This window comes from Diospyros lotus, chromosome 15, assembly GCF_014633365.1.
Source record: "Diospyros lotus cultivar Yz01 chromosome 15, ASM1463336v1, whole genome shotgun sequence".
Taxonomy (NCBI): Eukaryota; Viridiplantae; Streptophyta; class Magnoliopsida; order Ericales; family Ebenaceae; genus Diospyros; species Diospyros lotus.
Genome location: NC_068352.1, coordinates 18,266,245 through 18,279,710, shown reverse-complemented (window position 1 = coordinate 18,279,710; position 13,466 = coordinate 18,266,245). Strand labels below are relative to the sequence as shown.

Genomic DNA, 13,466 nt, shown 5'->3' with positions numbered 1-13,466 from the left:
TTGAACTTGAGCTTGAGCTTTTGAAACCAGATTTCGCCAAGCCGGAGGTCGAGAGTGGATGCAGACGCCGAGGCAGAGGGAACTTGAGCTTGAGCTTTTGAAACCAGATTTCGCCAAATCTGAAATGACCGAGGGCGGAGGCAAGGGGCCACAGGCGAAGGTGAGAGGCCGAGGGCGGAGGTGAAGGGCGGAGGCGGAGGCAAGGGGCGGAGGCAGAGGCAGAGGCAGAGGCGATGGTCCGAGGGCGGAGGTGGGAGTTCAGAGAGTGAGAGAGAGCTGGGGGGGAAAGAATGAGAGAGGAGTGGGGAAGTTAGGGTTTTAGACGCAGGTGTGGGGGGGGGGATATTTTGGGATTTTAAAATATTTTTTTAATTTTATAATTATTTTTAATTTATTTTATAAATAAGTCTTAAACGGGTCATTGCGTGTCTAAAGGGGTTAAACGGGTTGACCCGCCTAAGATACGAAAATAATCGTGTCATAAACGGGTTGACCCGTTTATGACCCGAACTCGATTAGCCCCAACCCAAACCTGCTTAACTTCATGTCGTGTCGTGTAATCGGGTTGTGTAAAAAATTGCCAGCCTTACTTGGGATGGAAGAATAGCCTCAAAAGGTGGAAAGACTCATATAAGGCTCAGAGGCAAGAGGTTAAGTGTGGCCAAAAGTGGTGGTGGCGAAACAAGTGCCCCCTTATAGGTACGGGAAGTTTAGAGGGATCCACTTTACTGGGTGCCAAACGAAGGCGTTTGTGTTTGGAACCTTGATCTAATATGAAAGCTAAAATCAAGAACACAACAAATTGGATTAGATGACTTAATTTTATTAACAGTAACCTTGGCTTAAATAGCCATTTTTAATACATGATAACAGAAAATGAGGAAGTTGCCCACTTTGGCAAAAATAAAGGCCAAGTGGTAACAGAAACTTGGAACAATTCAAATACAAGTAGTTATCCCTAAAGACTAGGACTTTCCTTAAAATCATAAAATTATTTTAACAAAAAACTACACTAAACTCCTTCATTCCCTCTCTTAAACTAAATGCAATGAAGTAATTAGTTTATACCAGAAATCTCACATACTCCCAGCAATTTTCAAAGCTTCTGAAAAGCTTCAAGCTTCAATGGTTTGGTCATTATGTCCGCTACCTGATCTCAACTTCCACAATGAATTAATTCAATTGTACCATCCTTAGTAAGATTCCTTAAGAAATGGAATCTCACATCAATATGCTTGTTGCGACCATGCATAACTGGACTTTTAGACAGCTTGATGGTTAAACTATTGTCACACATCATAGTAGTACAACCTCCATCAGAATGTCCCAACTCCTTTAAAATTCTCTTCATCTAGACTCCTTGACAAGCACAGACTACAGTTGCCACAAACTCAGCTTTTATGGTTGATAAAGTCACAATAGGCTGCTTTTTTGAACACCATGAAATAACATTTGAACTCATTAAAAACATGTACCCAGATGTACTCTTCCTATCCTCCATATCTCTGGTATAGTCGCTATCTGGAAATGCCAACAACTCACCATCTCTTCTTTTCTTATAATGAATTCCATAGTTCACAGTTCCTTTTAAGTATCGAAGTGCTCTCTTAGCTGCCTGTAGATGAATCTTCATTGGTTTTGCCATATATCTGCTTATGAGATGAGTAAAAAACATCATGTAAGGTCTTGTGGCATTGAGATACATTAAACTCCCCACTAATTGCTTGTAGTACATCTCATCAACAAGGACTCCATTTCTATCTTTGCTCACTTTAAAACTTGATACTATTAAACTGCCCACTGAATTACTTTCCATCATACCAAACCTTCTCAAAACCTCCAAGGCATATTTCCTTTGGCATATATAAATACCATCAGACTTTTGTAGCACCTCAATCCCATGAAAAAAACTCATATTCCCCGAGTCAGACATATCAAACTCTCTTAGTATAGAGCTTTTAAATTCAGACATCATAATTTCATCATCACCAGTAAAAATTAAATCATCAACATAAACACTTACAATAATAATTTTTCCTTCTCTACTTCTCTTTGTGAATAATGTATGCTTGCTATCGCACCTTTGAAACCCTTCACCAATGAAATGTGCTTCAATTAGACTAAACCAAGCTCTTGGAGCTTGTTTAATCCATACAAGGCTTTACATAACTTGTAAACCAAATGCTCAATGTCTTTTTTTTTACATACCCTCTTGGTTGCTCCACATAAACATCTTCATTCAACTCACCATAGAGAAAAGCTGACTTGACATCCAGTTAAAAAATCTTTCAATCCTTCTGTGCAGCTAGAGCAATAATCATCCTTACAGTATCCATCCTTGCCACTGGTGCAAAAACTTATGTGTAGTCTACTCCATGCTCTTGAGAGTACCCTTTAGCAACCAAACGAGCCTTGTGCCTATTAATCTTTCTATGCTCATTGTATTTGGTTTTGTAAAGCCACTTCACTTCTTTTTTTTTTTTGCTCCAGCTGGCAGCTCAGTGAGTGTCCATGTTTTGTTTTTCTAGATGGATTTAATTTCACTGTCCATGGCCAATCTCTAATTTGCACTCTTCACGGCTTCCTCAAAATACGATGGATCAGTTGATACCACTAGTGCCATATGAACTTCATCCTCAAATAGATCTTTTCCATTATCATAATCCCCCATCCATGTAAGAGGTTGCCTCAATTCCCTCACTTTCTCTTCACCCTCACTAGGACCATCTTCCTTTTCTCTAACTCCCTCATCACTAGTCTCTCCTACCTCTCCATCAATATCATCTTCATTCTCATTTTCACTCACACCCCATTCTAAGTCTACTACTATTTGTTTTTCATAACTCACATCCCAATCCCATTGCTTCCCTTCTTTAAAAATTACATCTCTACTCACAACAACCCTTTTAACAATAGGATCAAATAGCCTATAACCTTTTGACTCCTTACTAACTCCCAATAGCACACAAGTAATGCTTCTATTATCAGGTTTAGTCCTCCTTGCTTCTGGAACATGGACGTGTGTTATGCAACCAAAAACCCAAAAATGATCTAGTAAGGGTTTCACTCTACTCCAAGCCTTCTTTGGTGTAACATCCTTGACAGCCAATGTAGAACACCTATTTAGGACATATATAGTCCAGTTCGCTGCCTCTGGCCAAAAGGTCTTGGGAATGTTTTTGTCAAATAACATTGAACTAACCATGTTCATCATGGTTCTATTCCTCCTTTTGGCTACACCATTTTGTTGCGGAGTATAATTGGTGGTCAACTGCCTCTTAATCCCACTTTATTTGAAGAAATCATTGAACTCATTTGAATTGAATTCTCCTCCTCTATCAGTGCGCAAAAACTTAACAAACATCCCCGTTTCTTTCTCAACCAAGTCTTAAAGCATTTAAAAGAATTCAAAGCCCTTGACTTCTTTTCTAGAAAATACACCCAAGCTTTTCTACTATACTCATTAATGAATAACAAAATGTACCTCTTGTTGCTATTACATGTAGGAGTGATTGGACCACAAATATCTGCATGAATAAGTTCCAACTTTTGAGTTGCTTTCCAAGTACTCTTCTTTGGGATAAGATCACAGTGTTGTTTCCCGTTGATGCAATCAGTGCATATCACACTTAAGGCAGGGAGTTGAGGAAGTCCACGCACCATGTTTTTATCTAGCAAGGTTTTCAAACCCTTGTAGCTCAGATGCCCATACCTTTGATGCCAAAAATGAGACAAGTTTTGAGCACTTGTGTGCAAGCACTGATCAGATTGTGCTTAAGAAGAAACTTGAGACTGAGTCAACAAGATAAACATTCTATTGGCACTCATGTTGGTTTGAATGATTAAACCCTTCTCTGGATGAAATACCTTGCACATCCCTCCATTAATCAAAATAGCCAAGCCTTTTTCTTGCAACTGCCCTATGCTTAAGAGGTTATTTCTCAACTCTGGAATATAGTATACTTCAGTAGCAACATGATTGACTCCATTCAACAATAGCTTCATAGTTCCATTTCCCATGACATTCATCTTAATGTTGTTCCCCAGTTTCACCAAATGCCGAAATTTTTCATCGAGTTCACTGAACATAGCTTGATTGCCGCACATGTGATTAGAACACCTTGAATCAAGGAACCATGCATCTTCTCTTTTAGTCTCATACAGCTCCACATAAGACATCATAAGCATTTCATCTTCTTCATCAAGTTTTGCATAGTTTGCTTCTTTATTCTCAGAAGGACATTCATATTGAAAATGTCCAAGATTATGGCATTGGTAACACTCCACAGTTGCCTTGTTGAAACCTACTTGACCTCTCCCTCTTCCTCTGTAGCCACCAAGACCACAACATCTTCCTCCTTCATATGTCACCTTCAAGTGCTTCTCATCATTGTGCCTCTGGAATTTCTGTTCATATACTATTTATGAGCTTTGTAACTAATCAATGTCCTTTGACTCCTCAATAAAACAAACAACATAGTTGAACTTCTCAGTTAAGGAGCGTGGAATTTTCTCCACCACTTTAACATCCTACATATCTTCTCCATAAATTCGTATCTTGTTTTCCACTATCATGACCCTAGAGAAATACTCGGTCACTCATTCACCGCACCTCATCTCAAGAGTTTCAAACTCTTTGTGGAGTGCTTGAAAATGAGACCTCTTGTCCTTTGTAGTCCCTTTGAACTTTTTTTTCATGGCATCCCATATTTCTTTGGCAGTATCCTTCTTGAGAATGGTGTCAAGAACTGTGCGATCGATGGCCCGAAAGAGATAGTTCTTCGCTTTCAGGTCCTTCAGCTTCATCTCATCATTCTTCTTTTGCTGTGCATCTCTCTTTAACGATTCACTTGCTGGCTCAACATAATCAGGCTCCACTAGCTTCCAATATTCCCTAGATCATAGGAAATTTTCCATCAGCATGCTCCAATGGTCACAGTGACCATCAAAGCGAGGAATGGCTTGTTGTATAAAACTCCCTTCAGTAGTCATCTTCTGTGCTGCTGCAATAACTTCAAAAACTGATGTTTTGATTTTCTCAGGCCCAGTGGGAGCTCTGATACTAGATTATTAGGAACCTTGATCTCATATGAAAGCTAAAATCAAGAACATAACAAACTGGATTAGATGACTTAGTTTTATTGACAGTAACCTTGGCTTAAATAGCCATTCAATACACGATAACAGAAAATGAGAAAGCAACCCATTTTGGCGAAAATAAAGGCCAAGTGGTAACAAAAACTTGGAACAATTCAAATACAAGTAGTTATCCCTAAAGACTAGGACTTTCCTGAAAACTAGGAAATTATTCTAACAAAAAACTATAGTAAACTTTTTCAGCTTACTTGCCAAGGAGTTGTTAGTTCGGTGTTCATCCTCCCTCATCCGACATGTGGCAACTTTGAGGTAATTCATTTTCGTAGAGAAACAAGAAAACAAGTGTTAGTGACATAGTTCTATTAAAGAAAAGGTGCAAAAAGTTACTAAAAAAAGAAAAAGCAACCTCATGAAAGGGTCACTCCTATGGGGATGTGGAAGTTTGTGAATTGTCCTCATCACTAAAAGATGAGACTTTTATAGAAATGAAAGCAAAGTGTGAGGATTGAATGCCACCAAAAGAATGTTTCCCAATAAGTTTGTCAATGGCTTTCCTTATCCTTTCAATAGAATTGTTTCTTTTATTTTAAGAAATAATAGGAGATGCCCTCTGCTCATCCAAGGGCCTGAAGGGTCTTGGTAAATCCCTGAGTGGGATACCCTATCTTGCAGCCATGATATTTTATGAAATCAATACTTCTTGCAGATGAAGTGGCCTAGGAGAGGCCCATATATAATACCCACATGTATATTGCTCTAGCTAACTTGGGCTTGGATAGCCTCTTCGCCTAGGCTTCTCGTTCTTCATCCTGGCATCACTGAAGTGGTGTGCTTGATAGGGGATCAACTACAAACCATCTGGACTCAAAATTATCAATCTTATTCGGTAAGTTGAAGAAAAGCTTGTTACGTTTAGGCACCCTTTAGAGCGTAAAGAAATAGGCACACTAGTCTACCCCTTAAAGTTAGTAGAACAGTCAAATTGTAATTCCTTGAGTTTTTAGGATAGAGAGCATGGAGGACTTATGTAGGGTTTAAAAGAATGTCTGGGTGTTTTGGGAGTTTGTCATTCATAGGTTTTCGATTTCGTGTGAGTTTAGTCAAGTCTTCGAGTTAAAACATTTCAAAATAGCCAAACAGAAACCTATATTTCGAAACATACCCTTTATATTTTGAAACATGCCTTTTATATTTCAAAACATGCAAAACAGAAACTTTTATTTCAAAACATGCACCCTATATTTCGAAACCTTTACAATGGAATCTCTACGCACCTTATACTATTTTGTCCATAACTTTTGATGTAGAAGTCTGAATTGAGATTTGTTTGAAGTATCATAATCTAGATTTTGAGGGCTTCAATTTGATATATAATATTACATACTTTGGTTATGGTTTGATTTGGTTAAGGCTTTTCTCAATCTAAATTAAGCATGAAGCCATATGTTGTGAGTAGTAAAACTAATAAATTAATTAGAGGAATGGGGTATAGTGAGGTATGGTGAAGTGATGTGAGGTATGGTGAGTTGGTACAATGAGATATGGTAAAGAGATGTGAGGTGATGTGAGATAAAATGAGGTATGGTGAGGTTAGGTATGGTAAGTTGTCAAACTAATTAAGGGTATGGTGAGGTGATGTGAGGTATGGTGAAGTGATATGATGTATGATAAGGTATGGTGAGTTGAGGTGAGGTTAGGTATGGTGAATTAGTAAAACTAATTAATTAAAGGTATGATGAGGTATAGCCTTGGGAAATGGGGAAACTTGGCTGCCAAGTCATGGAAATGCCTATAAATGATAGAGGGAGGCTCGGCCATGCGAGGGAAAAATTTAGAGAAATTGGAGGAGAAGCTTGGGAAGAGGAAGAAGAGGTCGAGCAGCAAAGAGAATGGAAGAAAAAAAGAAGAAAGCTTTGTTAAGGCAAGCTCCTAACCCTCTCTTTACGTTTTTAAGTTTCTACGTAAGTCTTCATGGGTTTTCATGTTATATTCCTTCCCTCACCATGACTCGATTCCACACATTTATAATGTAAATCCCCGTGGTAGCCATCCTATGACTAGTGCTTTAATAATGGGTCTATTGATGATGGAATAAGTTAAATAAATTGTTCTATAGTGTTGTTGCTTACGTCCGTCACGGGGCTTTGTTTCGCTCCGCTTTCTTTGGGAATGATGCCGAACCCATTGGGGTTAGGTTCTTAGAAAGATGATTATGGTCAAGATTATGGACTATGTTAAGAGTCTTAAAGAGAAAAGAGTAATGTTTAGTATGTCAAGTCAGGTTCCTATGCATGATAAAAGACGAGAACGGTATGTTGATGTGAATGTTATCAAGTGCGTGAAAAGTAATGGGGAAAGGCTATGAAATGCTAAAGCTAGAGAATATAAGTTCTACGTTGTCTATGTGTGTCTAAGGATATAGGGTACAAAGCCACCGATTGTTGATCGTGGGTCATGGTAGTGGATGGCTGGATGTATGGGTGTCAGTTATTAACTGTTATGATAAACGATAAACGGGCTAGAAGAGCTAGTACTACCAGATTTTCGCTTTGATGGTGTGCTTATGTGGGCGTAGCGTGGCCTGATGCTTAGTTTATGAGGGCCTTGACATCATATTTATGCTACAAATGCCATTATTTATGTGTTGTATTGCATTTCTCATGTGTTGAATTGTATGGCAATGTGTCCGTGTAATGATATTATATGGCGGTGGGTCTGCGCAATGATATGGCGGTGTGTCCGTGTGGTACGTAAGACTGTGAGGATGAGACCCACGACAACTACATGTTATGATGTTATGTGATGATGAGTAAGACCGTGAGGATGAGACCCACGACAACTACATGATATGATGTTATGTGATGATGCGTAAGACCGTGAGAATGAGACCGACGATAGTTATATGTTATGATGTTATGTAAGACTGTGAGGATGAGACCCATGACAGTTGTATGTTATGATGATGATACGATGATGACAGGAATGAATGAAAAGAAAAGCCAAATGATGAATGTTAGGAAAAGCATGTTATGAATGTCAAGAAAAGCTGACCAAGGTCAGGAAAAGGCATGTTATGAATGATGATATGGTAACCTATATGGGGCTGCAACAGGTTTGTATGTGGGACTTGGGTGCCAATGTGTGTCTTATGTGGGCTCCAATGACCGTTTATGTGCAAGTTACTTTATGTTATACATTCAAGGTAGAAGCACGTATGGTACATGGCATGGTATGTTGTTGCATTGGCGTGAAACGCATGGGTGTTATGGAAAGAGTTCGATCCTTAACCTATGGCTTTTCTTTCTTGAGCTTGCTGACTCTCGTGACTTACCCTTTGTTTGACCATCATTCTAGGTATAGAAGGCGCCTGCGTTGGCAAGTACATTCGACAGGATTGGGTCTAGATGTTGAGTCATGGTAGTAGGTGCAGAGTTCTCCTAAAACTAGGTCCTGGGTGTCGTGTCGTTGTGTTGGGGTAATGTTTTTACTTTTTTGAAATAGATATATGTTATGTAAGCCTAGATGTGCTTATGTTGAGAATGGTCATGTAAGGATGATTATGAAATGTTATGTGATAAAAAGGTTATGGTTTCAATAAGAGATGTGAGTGGGTTTTAGCTTATGTTCTTTATCATTCAAGTAATGACCCTTTCACGGATCCTCTATGCTCGGTAGGGGTTCCGGGAGGTCTATTGTTACATGAATAGTCTAAGGGAAGGCACCGCACCTCTGTGGTGGCACAAAATAGAGAAACCCATTAATTGTGTCCATCCATTAGAGTAGGTGTTGCCCAAAAAAATACCCAATAGGGGGGAGAATTGAGTTTTTCAAAAATTAATAATTTTAACTCTTGTTAAAAACTCTTAATTTTGTGATCTTAATAGGTGATTATTGTCATAGAAATAAGAACAGTAAAGTCAAAAAACCATAAGGAATAAGATAATTTTATAGAGGTTCGACTTTAAAGAGTTTAATCCCTTCTCTCAAGACTAAGCTTAAGGTTCCATTAGGGAGAATTAACACTAATTTTTAATTGAAGTTAGAACCAACATATAATCTCTTGCTTAAACAAGAAACACTAGCACACTACTCGTAAATACAATCATCTCATACAATAAGTGAATAAAAACAACAAACTTACAATTAAAGACAATTTTAAACAAGTTACCAGTGATTGAGAATTCCACCAGCCAAAGTGCACTTTCAGCACTTGAACTTTCTCACTCTTGTTTGAATACTCTATAAACAATTTGTTCTATTTCTTTAGCTTTCCATACTCACCTAATATTTATACGCATCTCTAGAAAACTGACTATTACAAAGAAGGGTAAGAAACAATTTTGAAATTCAAAAATTCTTCATCTTTTATAGGCTTTATCAGTCTCCAACTAGCATCTGTAGGAATCTTAGCCACCAAACACATAAGAGAAAATACTTTAAACAAAAGGTTAATTTGAGAAAGTTTGAGGAGATAACTTGTTAGCAAGATTAGCCATACACTTTTTGAGACAAAAAGCTTATGAGAGTTAAAGACAATAAAATCAGATTTTACAAAAGTGGAGTCAAAATACATTTTCTTTAAAAAGTGATTTTACTTTTTGCCTAAGGAAATTAGGATGAGATATTAAAGTACAAGGTGAAAAGCATTTTGCAAAAATATATCTTTGGGCGTGCAAGAAATAAATGCAGAAACACAGTACAACAGAAGTCATCGTCAAACTTCAATTGACCTAAGACACAACTTCGGTCGACCGAAGTTGTCCAACAACCATTCACATAACTTCAGTCGAAGACTAAGTCGACCTAAGACATGAGGCCAATAATTCTGGCCAACTTCGGTTGACCGAATAATAACTTCAGTAAACCTAATTGGCATATGAAAAGATTTGAGCATTTTGCCTCACTTCAGTCGACTTAAGCTAAATCATCAGTCGACTTAAGATACTTAGACATGAGAAACACATCTTTTACTTTACAAGAGACTAATAAAATACATTTATATAATAAAAATATTTTTCTTATCATCAAAATCTTACTTACTTACCCTTGAGGTTAATAGTAGGGTTGGGTTGGTACATGATGGTTCGCCCTTAAAAAGCTCATGTCAAACTTGAGGATGGGGAAGCAAAATCCTAAAATGACATATGCCTCGTAAACTCCTATACAATTCTCTACAACATGAGCAACACATGTCTTTCCTCGACTAGGCATTTCACCCTAAAGTCTTAAGGGAAAAGGAATGTATTCTTTATTCTCTCAATATCCCTTTCATCTAACTTAGTCCTCATCCCTAAAAGAAGCCTAACTCCTAAGGTGGGAATGGTCATTTTGACCTATTTAATCCTAACCATGTGACATAGAACAAGTACCAAATGATGAGGTTTTTGGACGAGTGTCTCAGAAGGTTTCCGAGAGAGTATTACAAACTCCAAAAGAGCAGAAAATGGGTCTTCGAGAGACCATTAAGGTTGCTAGATAAGTGTGGAGAATGGTCTTTGAGAGAGTAGAAAACAAGTCTTCCAAAAGCTATGAAAGTAAATTCAAATGTTAAAAGAGTGAGAATGAAATGACTTAGGGACCTTTTATAGGGGGGATTGCAAGAAATGAAGAATCATACTACAACAAAAATATAGACCATATGATCTTAGTAAAAGAAGCGACTAAGAGATAACTATACAATGCGAGGAGGTTCATTGTGTCAATTACAACATGAGAAATAACTTTAAAAAAAGCATTGAAGCCTCATAAGAGTGTAGTCTCTTGAAGAATGCAAAGTGGTTGAACTACTCTTTCCTTTCTGAGACTTAGAATAAAGAATGGCGAGCAATTGATGTGCCAAAGAAAATGGACCCAAGCCTATGATATGACCAAAATGAAGCCCATAGAGAAAGGCTTAGGAGACCTTCCCAACAGAGTAGTCCCCAAAAGACTCTTTAGTGAGCCTTTCACAAGTATTCTTGGAGGACTTTCTCGGGGGCCTTTTTTGGGTACCTCTGAGAGACCTTTCTGAGAGCCTTTCTTGGGTCCTAGAGATATAGTTTTCTGGAGACCTTTCGAACTATGACACATTGAGAATATGTTAACTCACCTCTGAAGTCTTTGTCAAAAAATCCATAACAGATGGTCCTGAAAGATGTGGATGTTCCTCCACCTGTCAACCTCAACTTCTATAAATAAAAAGTGATATCTCTAGTTTAGGCAGGTTAAGAACTCTATTGAAAATACATTTCTACCACTAACACTGCATACATTTCTAGTTGAACTAACTTAAGCATATGAAGGTTTGCGAAGAAGACACATTGCGCCCTTGATTGTTTTTTATTTTATAAGTCTGAAGGTTGAAGACAAAAACTTTCGTACAGTTATAAATTTATTATTACATCATCATAACAATAATAGATATATACATATGCATATATGTAAACATGCTCTAATAAAAGAAAGAACACTTTATTAAGTTTGGTGCAAATAAGAAAACGATTTATAGATTTTGAAATGATAAGTTATTTTACATCATCTAGTGTAAAATATTTTAATTATAAACATATTTTTTATTTTTTTGTCAACAAAACATCAAAGAATAAGATTTTTTTTTTCTAAAAATATGTTTTCCATCTAAACAAAAGGGACCTTAATATTATATATTTTTTCTTGCGTAACTACATATTTATCATAATATTATTAAATTCATCCTCTCTATTATTTTTAGGGGTGTTTGGTAGGGGAGAATTTTTTAGATTCTTGGGATTCGTGATTCCTGAGAATACTTTTGAGAATTTTTTATTCTCAGGATTTATGTAATTCTATGTTTTGTTAGATTTAAACATTTTCTGGAAATGTTAAATTTTTATATTTTGTTTAAATGTAATATTCCTGGAAATCCATGTTTTTTTTTCCAAAATTACTTTTATTTGATTTTTTATTTAAAAATGATAAATTATTTCTAGTATATAAAATATTAGAACCCACAACCTTTTAGGAATTTAAAAAACGTCATTTTTTACACATTATATATGTGTGTGTATATATATACATAATATATATGTTTGTATGAAAAAATATATATATATATTTGTAATAAACAAATTATGACAAAGATAATCGTGAAAGGGTTTTAAGATTATAAGAGGGTAATGGGTGTTTTAAACTTTTTTATTTGTTAAAAACTTTTCTAATTCCATGGAAATCCAAGATTCCCAACCCCCCATGGAAATATTTTTGTGAGAAAGTTAATTAAAAATAAATTCTGTGGATGTTATTTTCTCAATATTCTTTTTTAAAAAAGTTGTACCAAATATGGGAATATAAATTTTCAACCTAACATTCCCAAGAATCTAAATCCTTCTCATGTACCAAACACCCCATTATAATTCGCAATGTTCATGTTTTAGTAGGGGCATTCACGGTCTGGTTTGGGCGATCTAGGCTATTTTCAACACGCGCAAATCGCACATGTGGTTTGACATTAAATCAAACCACACGATTTGGTTTGGTTTGCGAAAATGATGCCAGTGTGATTTTAGCGATCTGATGCAATATTGATCAAAAGCAGAGCAACAAGCACATATATAAACCAAACCCATAGAATAGTCCTATAAGCTTGAAACTCAGAACCCAATAGAATAGTGAATGAGAGAACTTATAGTGGTAGTGAGTGAGAAAGAGGCAGTGACGCTGGGCAGCCTGCACAATAGCAACTACCGGCTACCGAGCTGTCCAAAGTCAACAACCATAGAGTGGATCAAGAGTGAAGGGTCCGAGAGCAAGTAAGAGAGAGGTCGACGTGCAATGAACCAAAGTTGAGAGCGAGAAAGAGGCAGAGGGAGTGCCACAGCAACCATACCACCAACAGAAAGCGAGACGCAACAAGTTAGTGACCATTGGCTATAGCATTGTGGATGGCGACAGTGGGGGGCGTTGGAGTTCGTGGCGATGGGAAGCAGTGGTAACTATCGAAGAGAGGCTGTGGGAGTAAAGAGCAAGAGAAAGAGAGAGAGAAAGAGAGAGAAATGATAAATGAGAGTGTCACTTGTGTCGGGTAGAAAAAGTGCAAGAGAGAATGGTAGGACAGAAAGGTTGTGGGAGTAGAGAGAGAGAGAGAGAGAGAGAAGGGTGGGGTTGTGTGCAAGAAAGGAAAGCCTCTGAGTCTTTGACAATTCAAAATGGTATTGGCACCCACATAGAGTAGCTTTAATTAATGCAAAGGACAACTCTCTATTAATTTAATAATAATTTATATAATTATAAATTTTATTATTCATGAAAGTCTTGAAGAGTCGGGTGGTTCGATTTGAAACCGAACCGCCAAGGGCCTAAACTATGTAAATCACAGTTTGGGCATACTGCAAACTGTTTCAAATCTCTCTGAC

General features: G+C 37.3%; 1 protein-coding gene across 1 annotated transcript; it reads right to left on the bottom strand.

Annotated features, from left to right (window-relative positions):
- Nucleotides 1–1,351: 1,351 nt before the first annotated feature.
- On the bottom strand, nt 1,352–1,816 carry LOC127791612 (secreted RxLR effector protein 161-like). Its single transcript, XM_052321596.1, has one exon. The coding sequence runs from the start codon at nt 1,814–1,816 to the stop codon at nt 1,352–1,354; it is 465 nt and encodes a 154-aa protein (XP_052177556.1).
- Nucleotides 1,817–13,466: the final 11,650 nt, after the last annotated feature.

Bases quoted from the DNA above. Each gene is read 5' to 3' on its own strand.
- LOC127791612 (XM_052321596.1), bottom strand. From the start codon at position 1,816: ATGGAAAGTAATTCAGTGGGCAGTTTAATAGTATCAAGTTTTAAAGTG.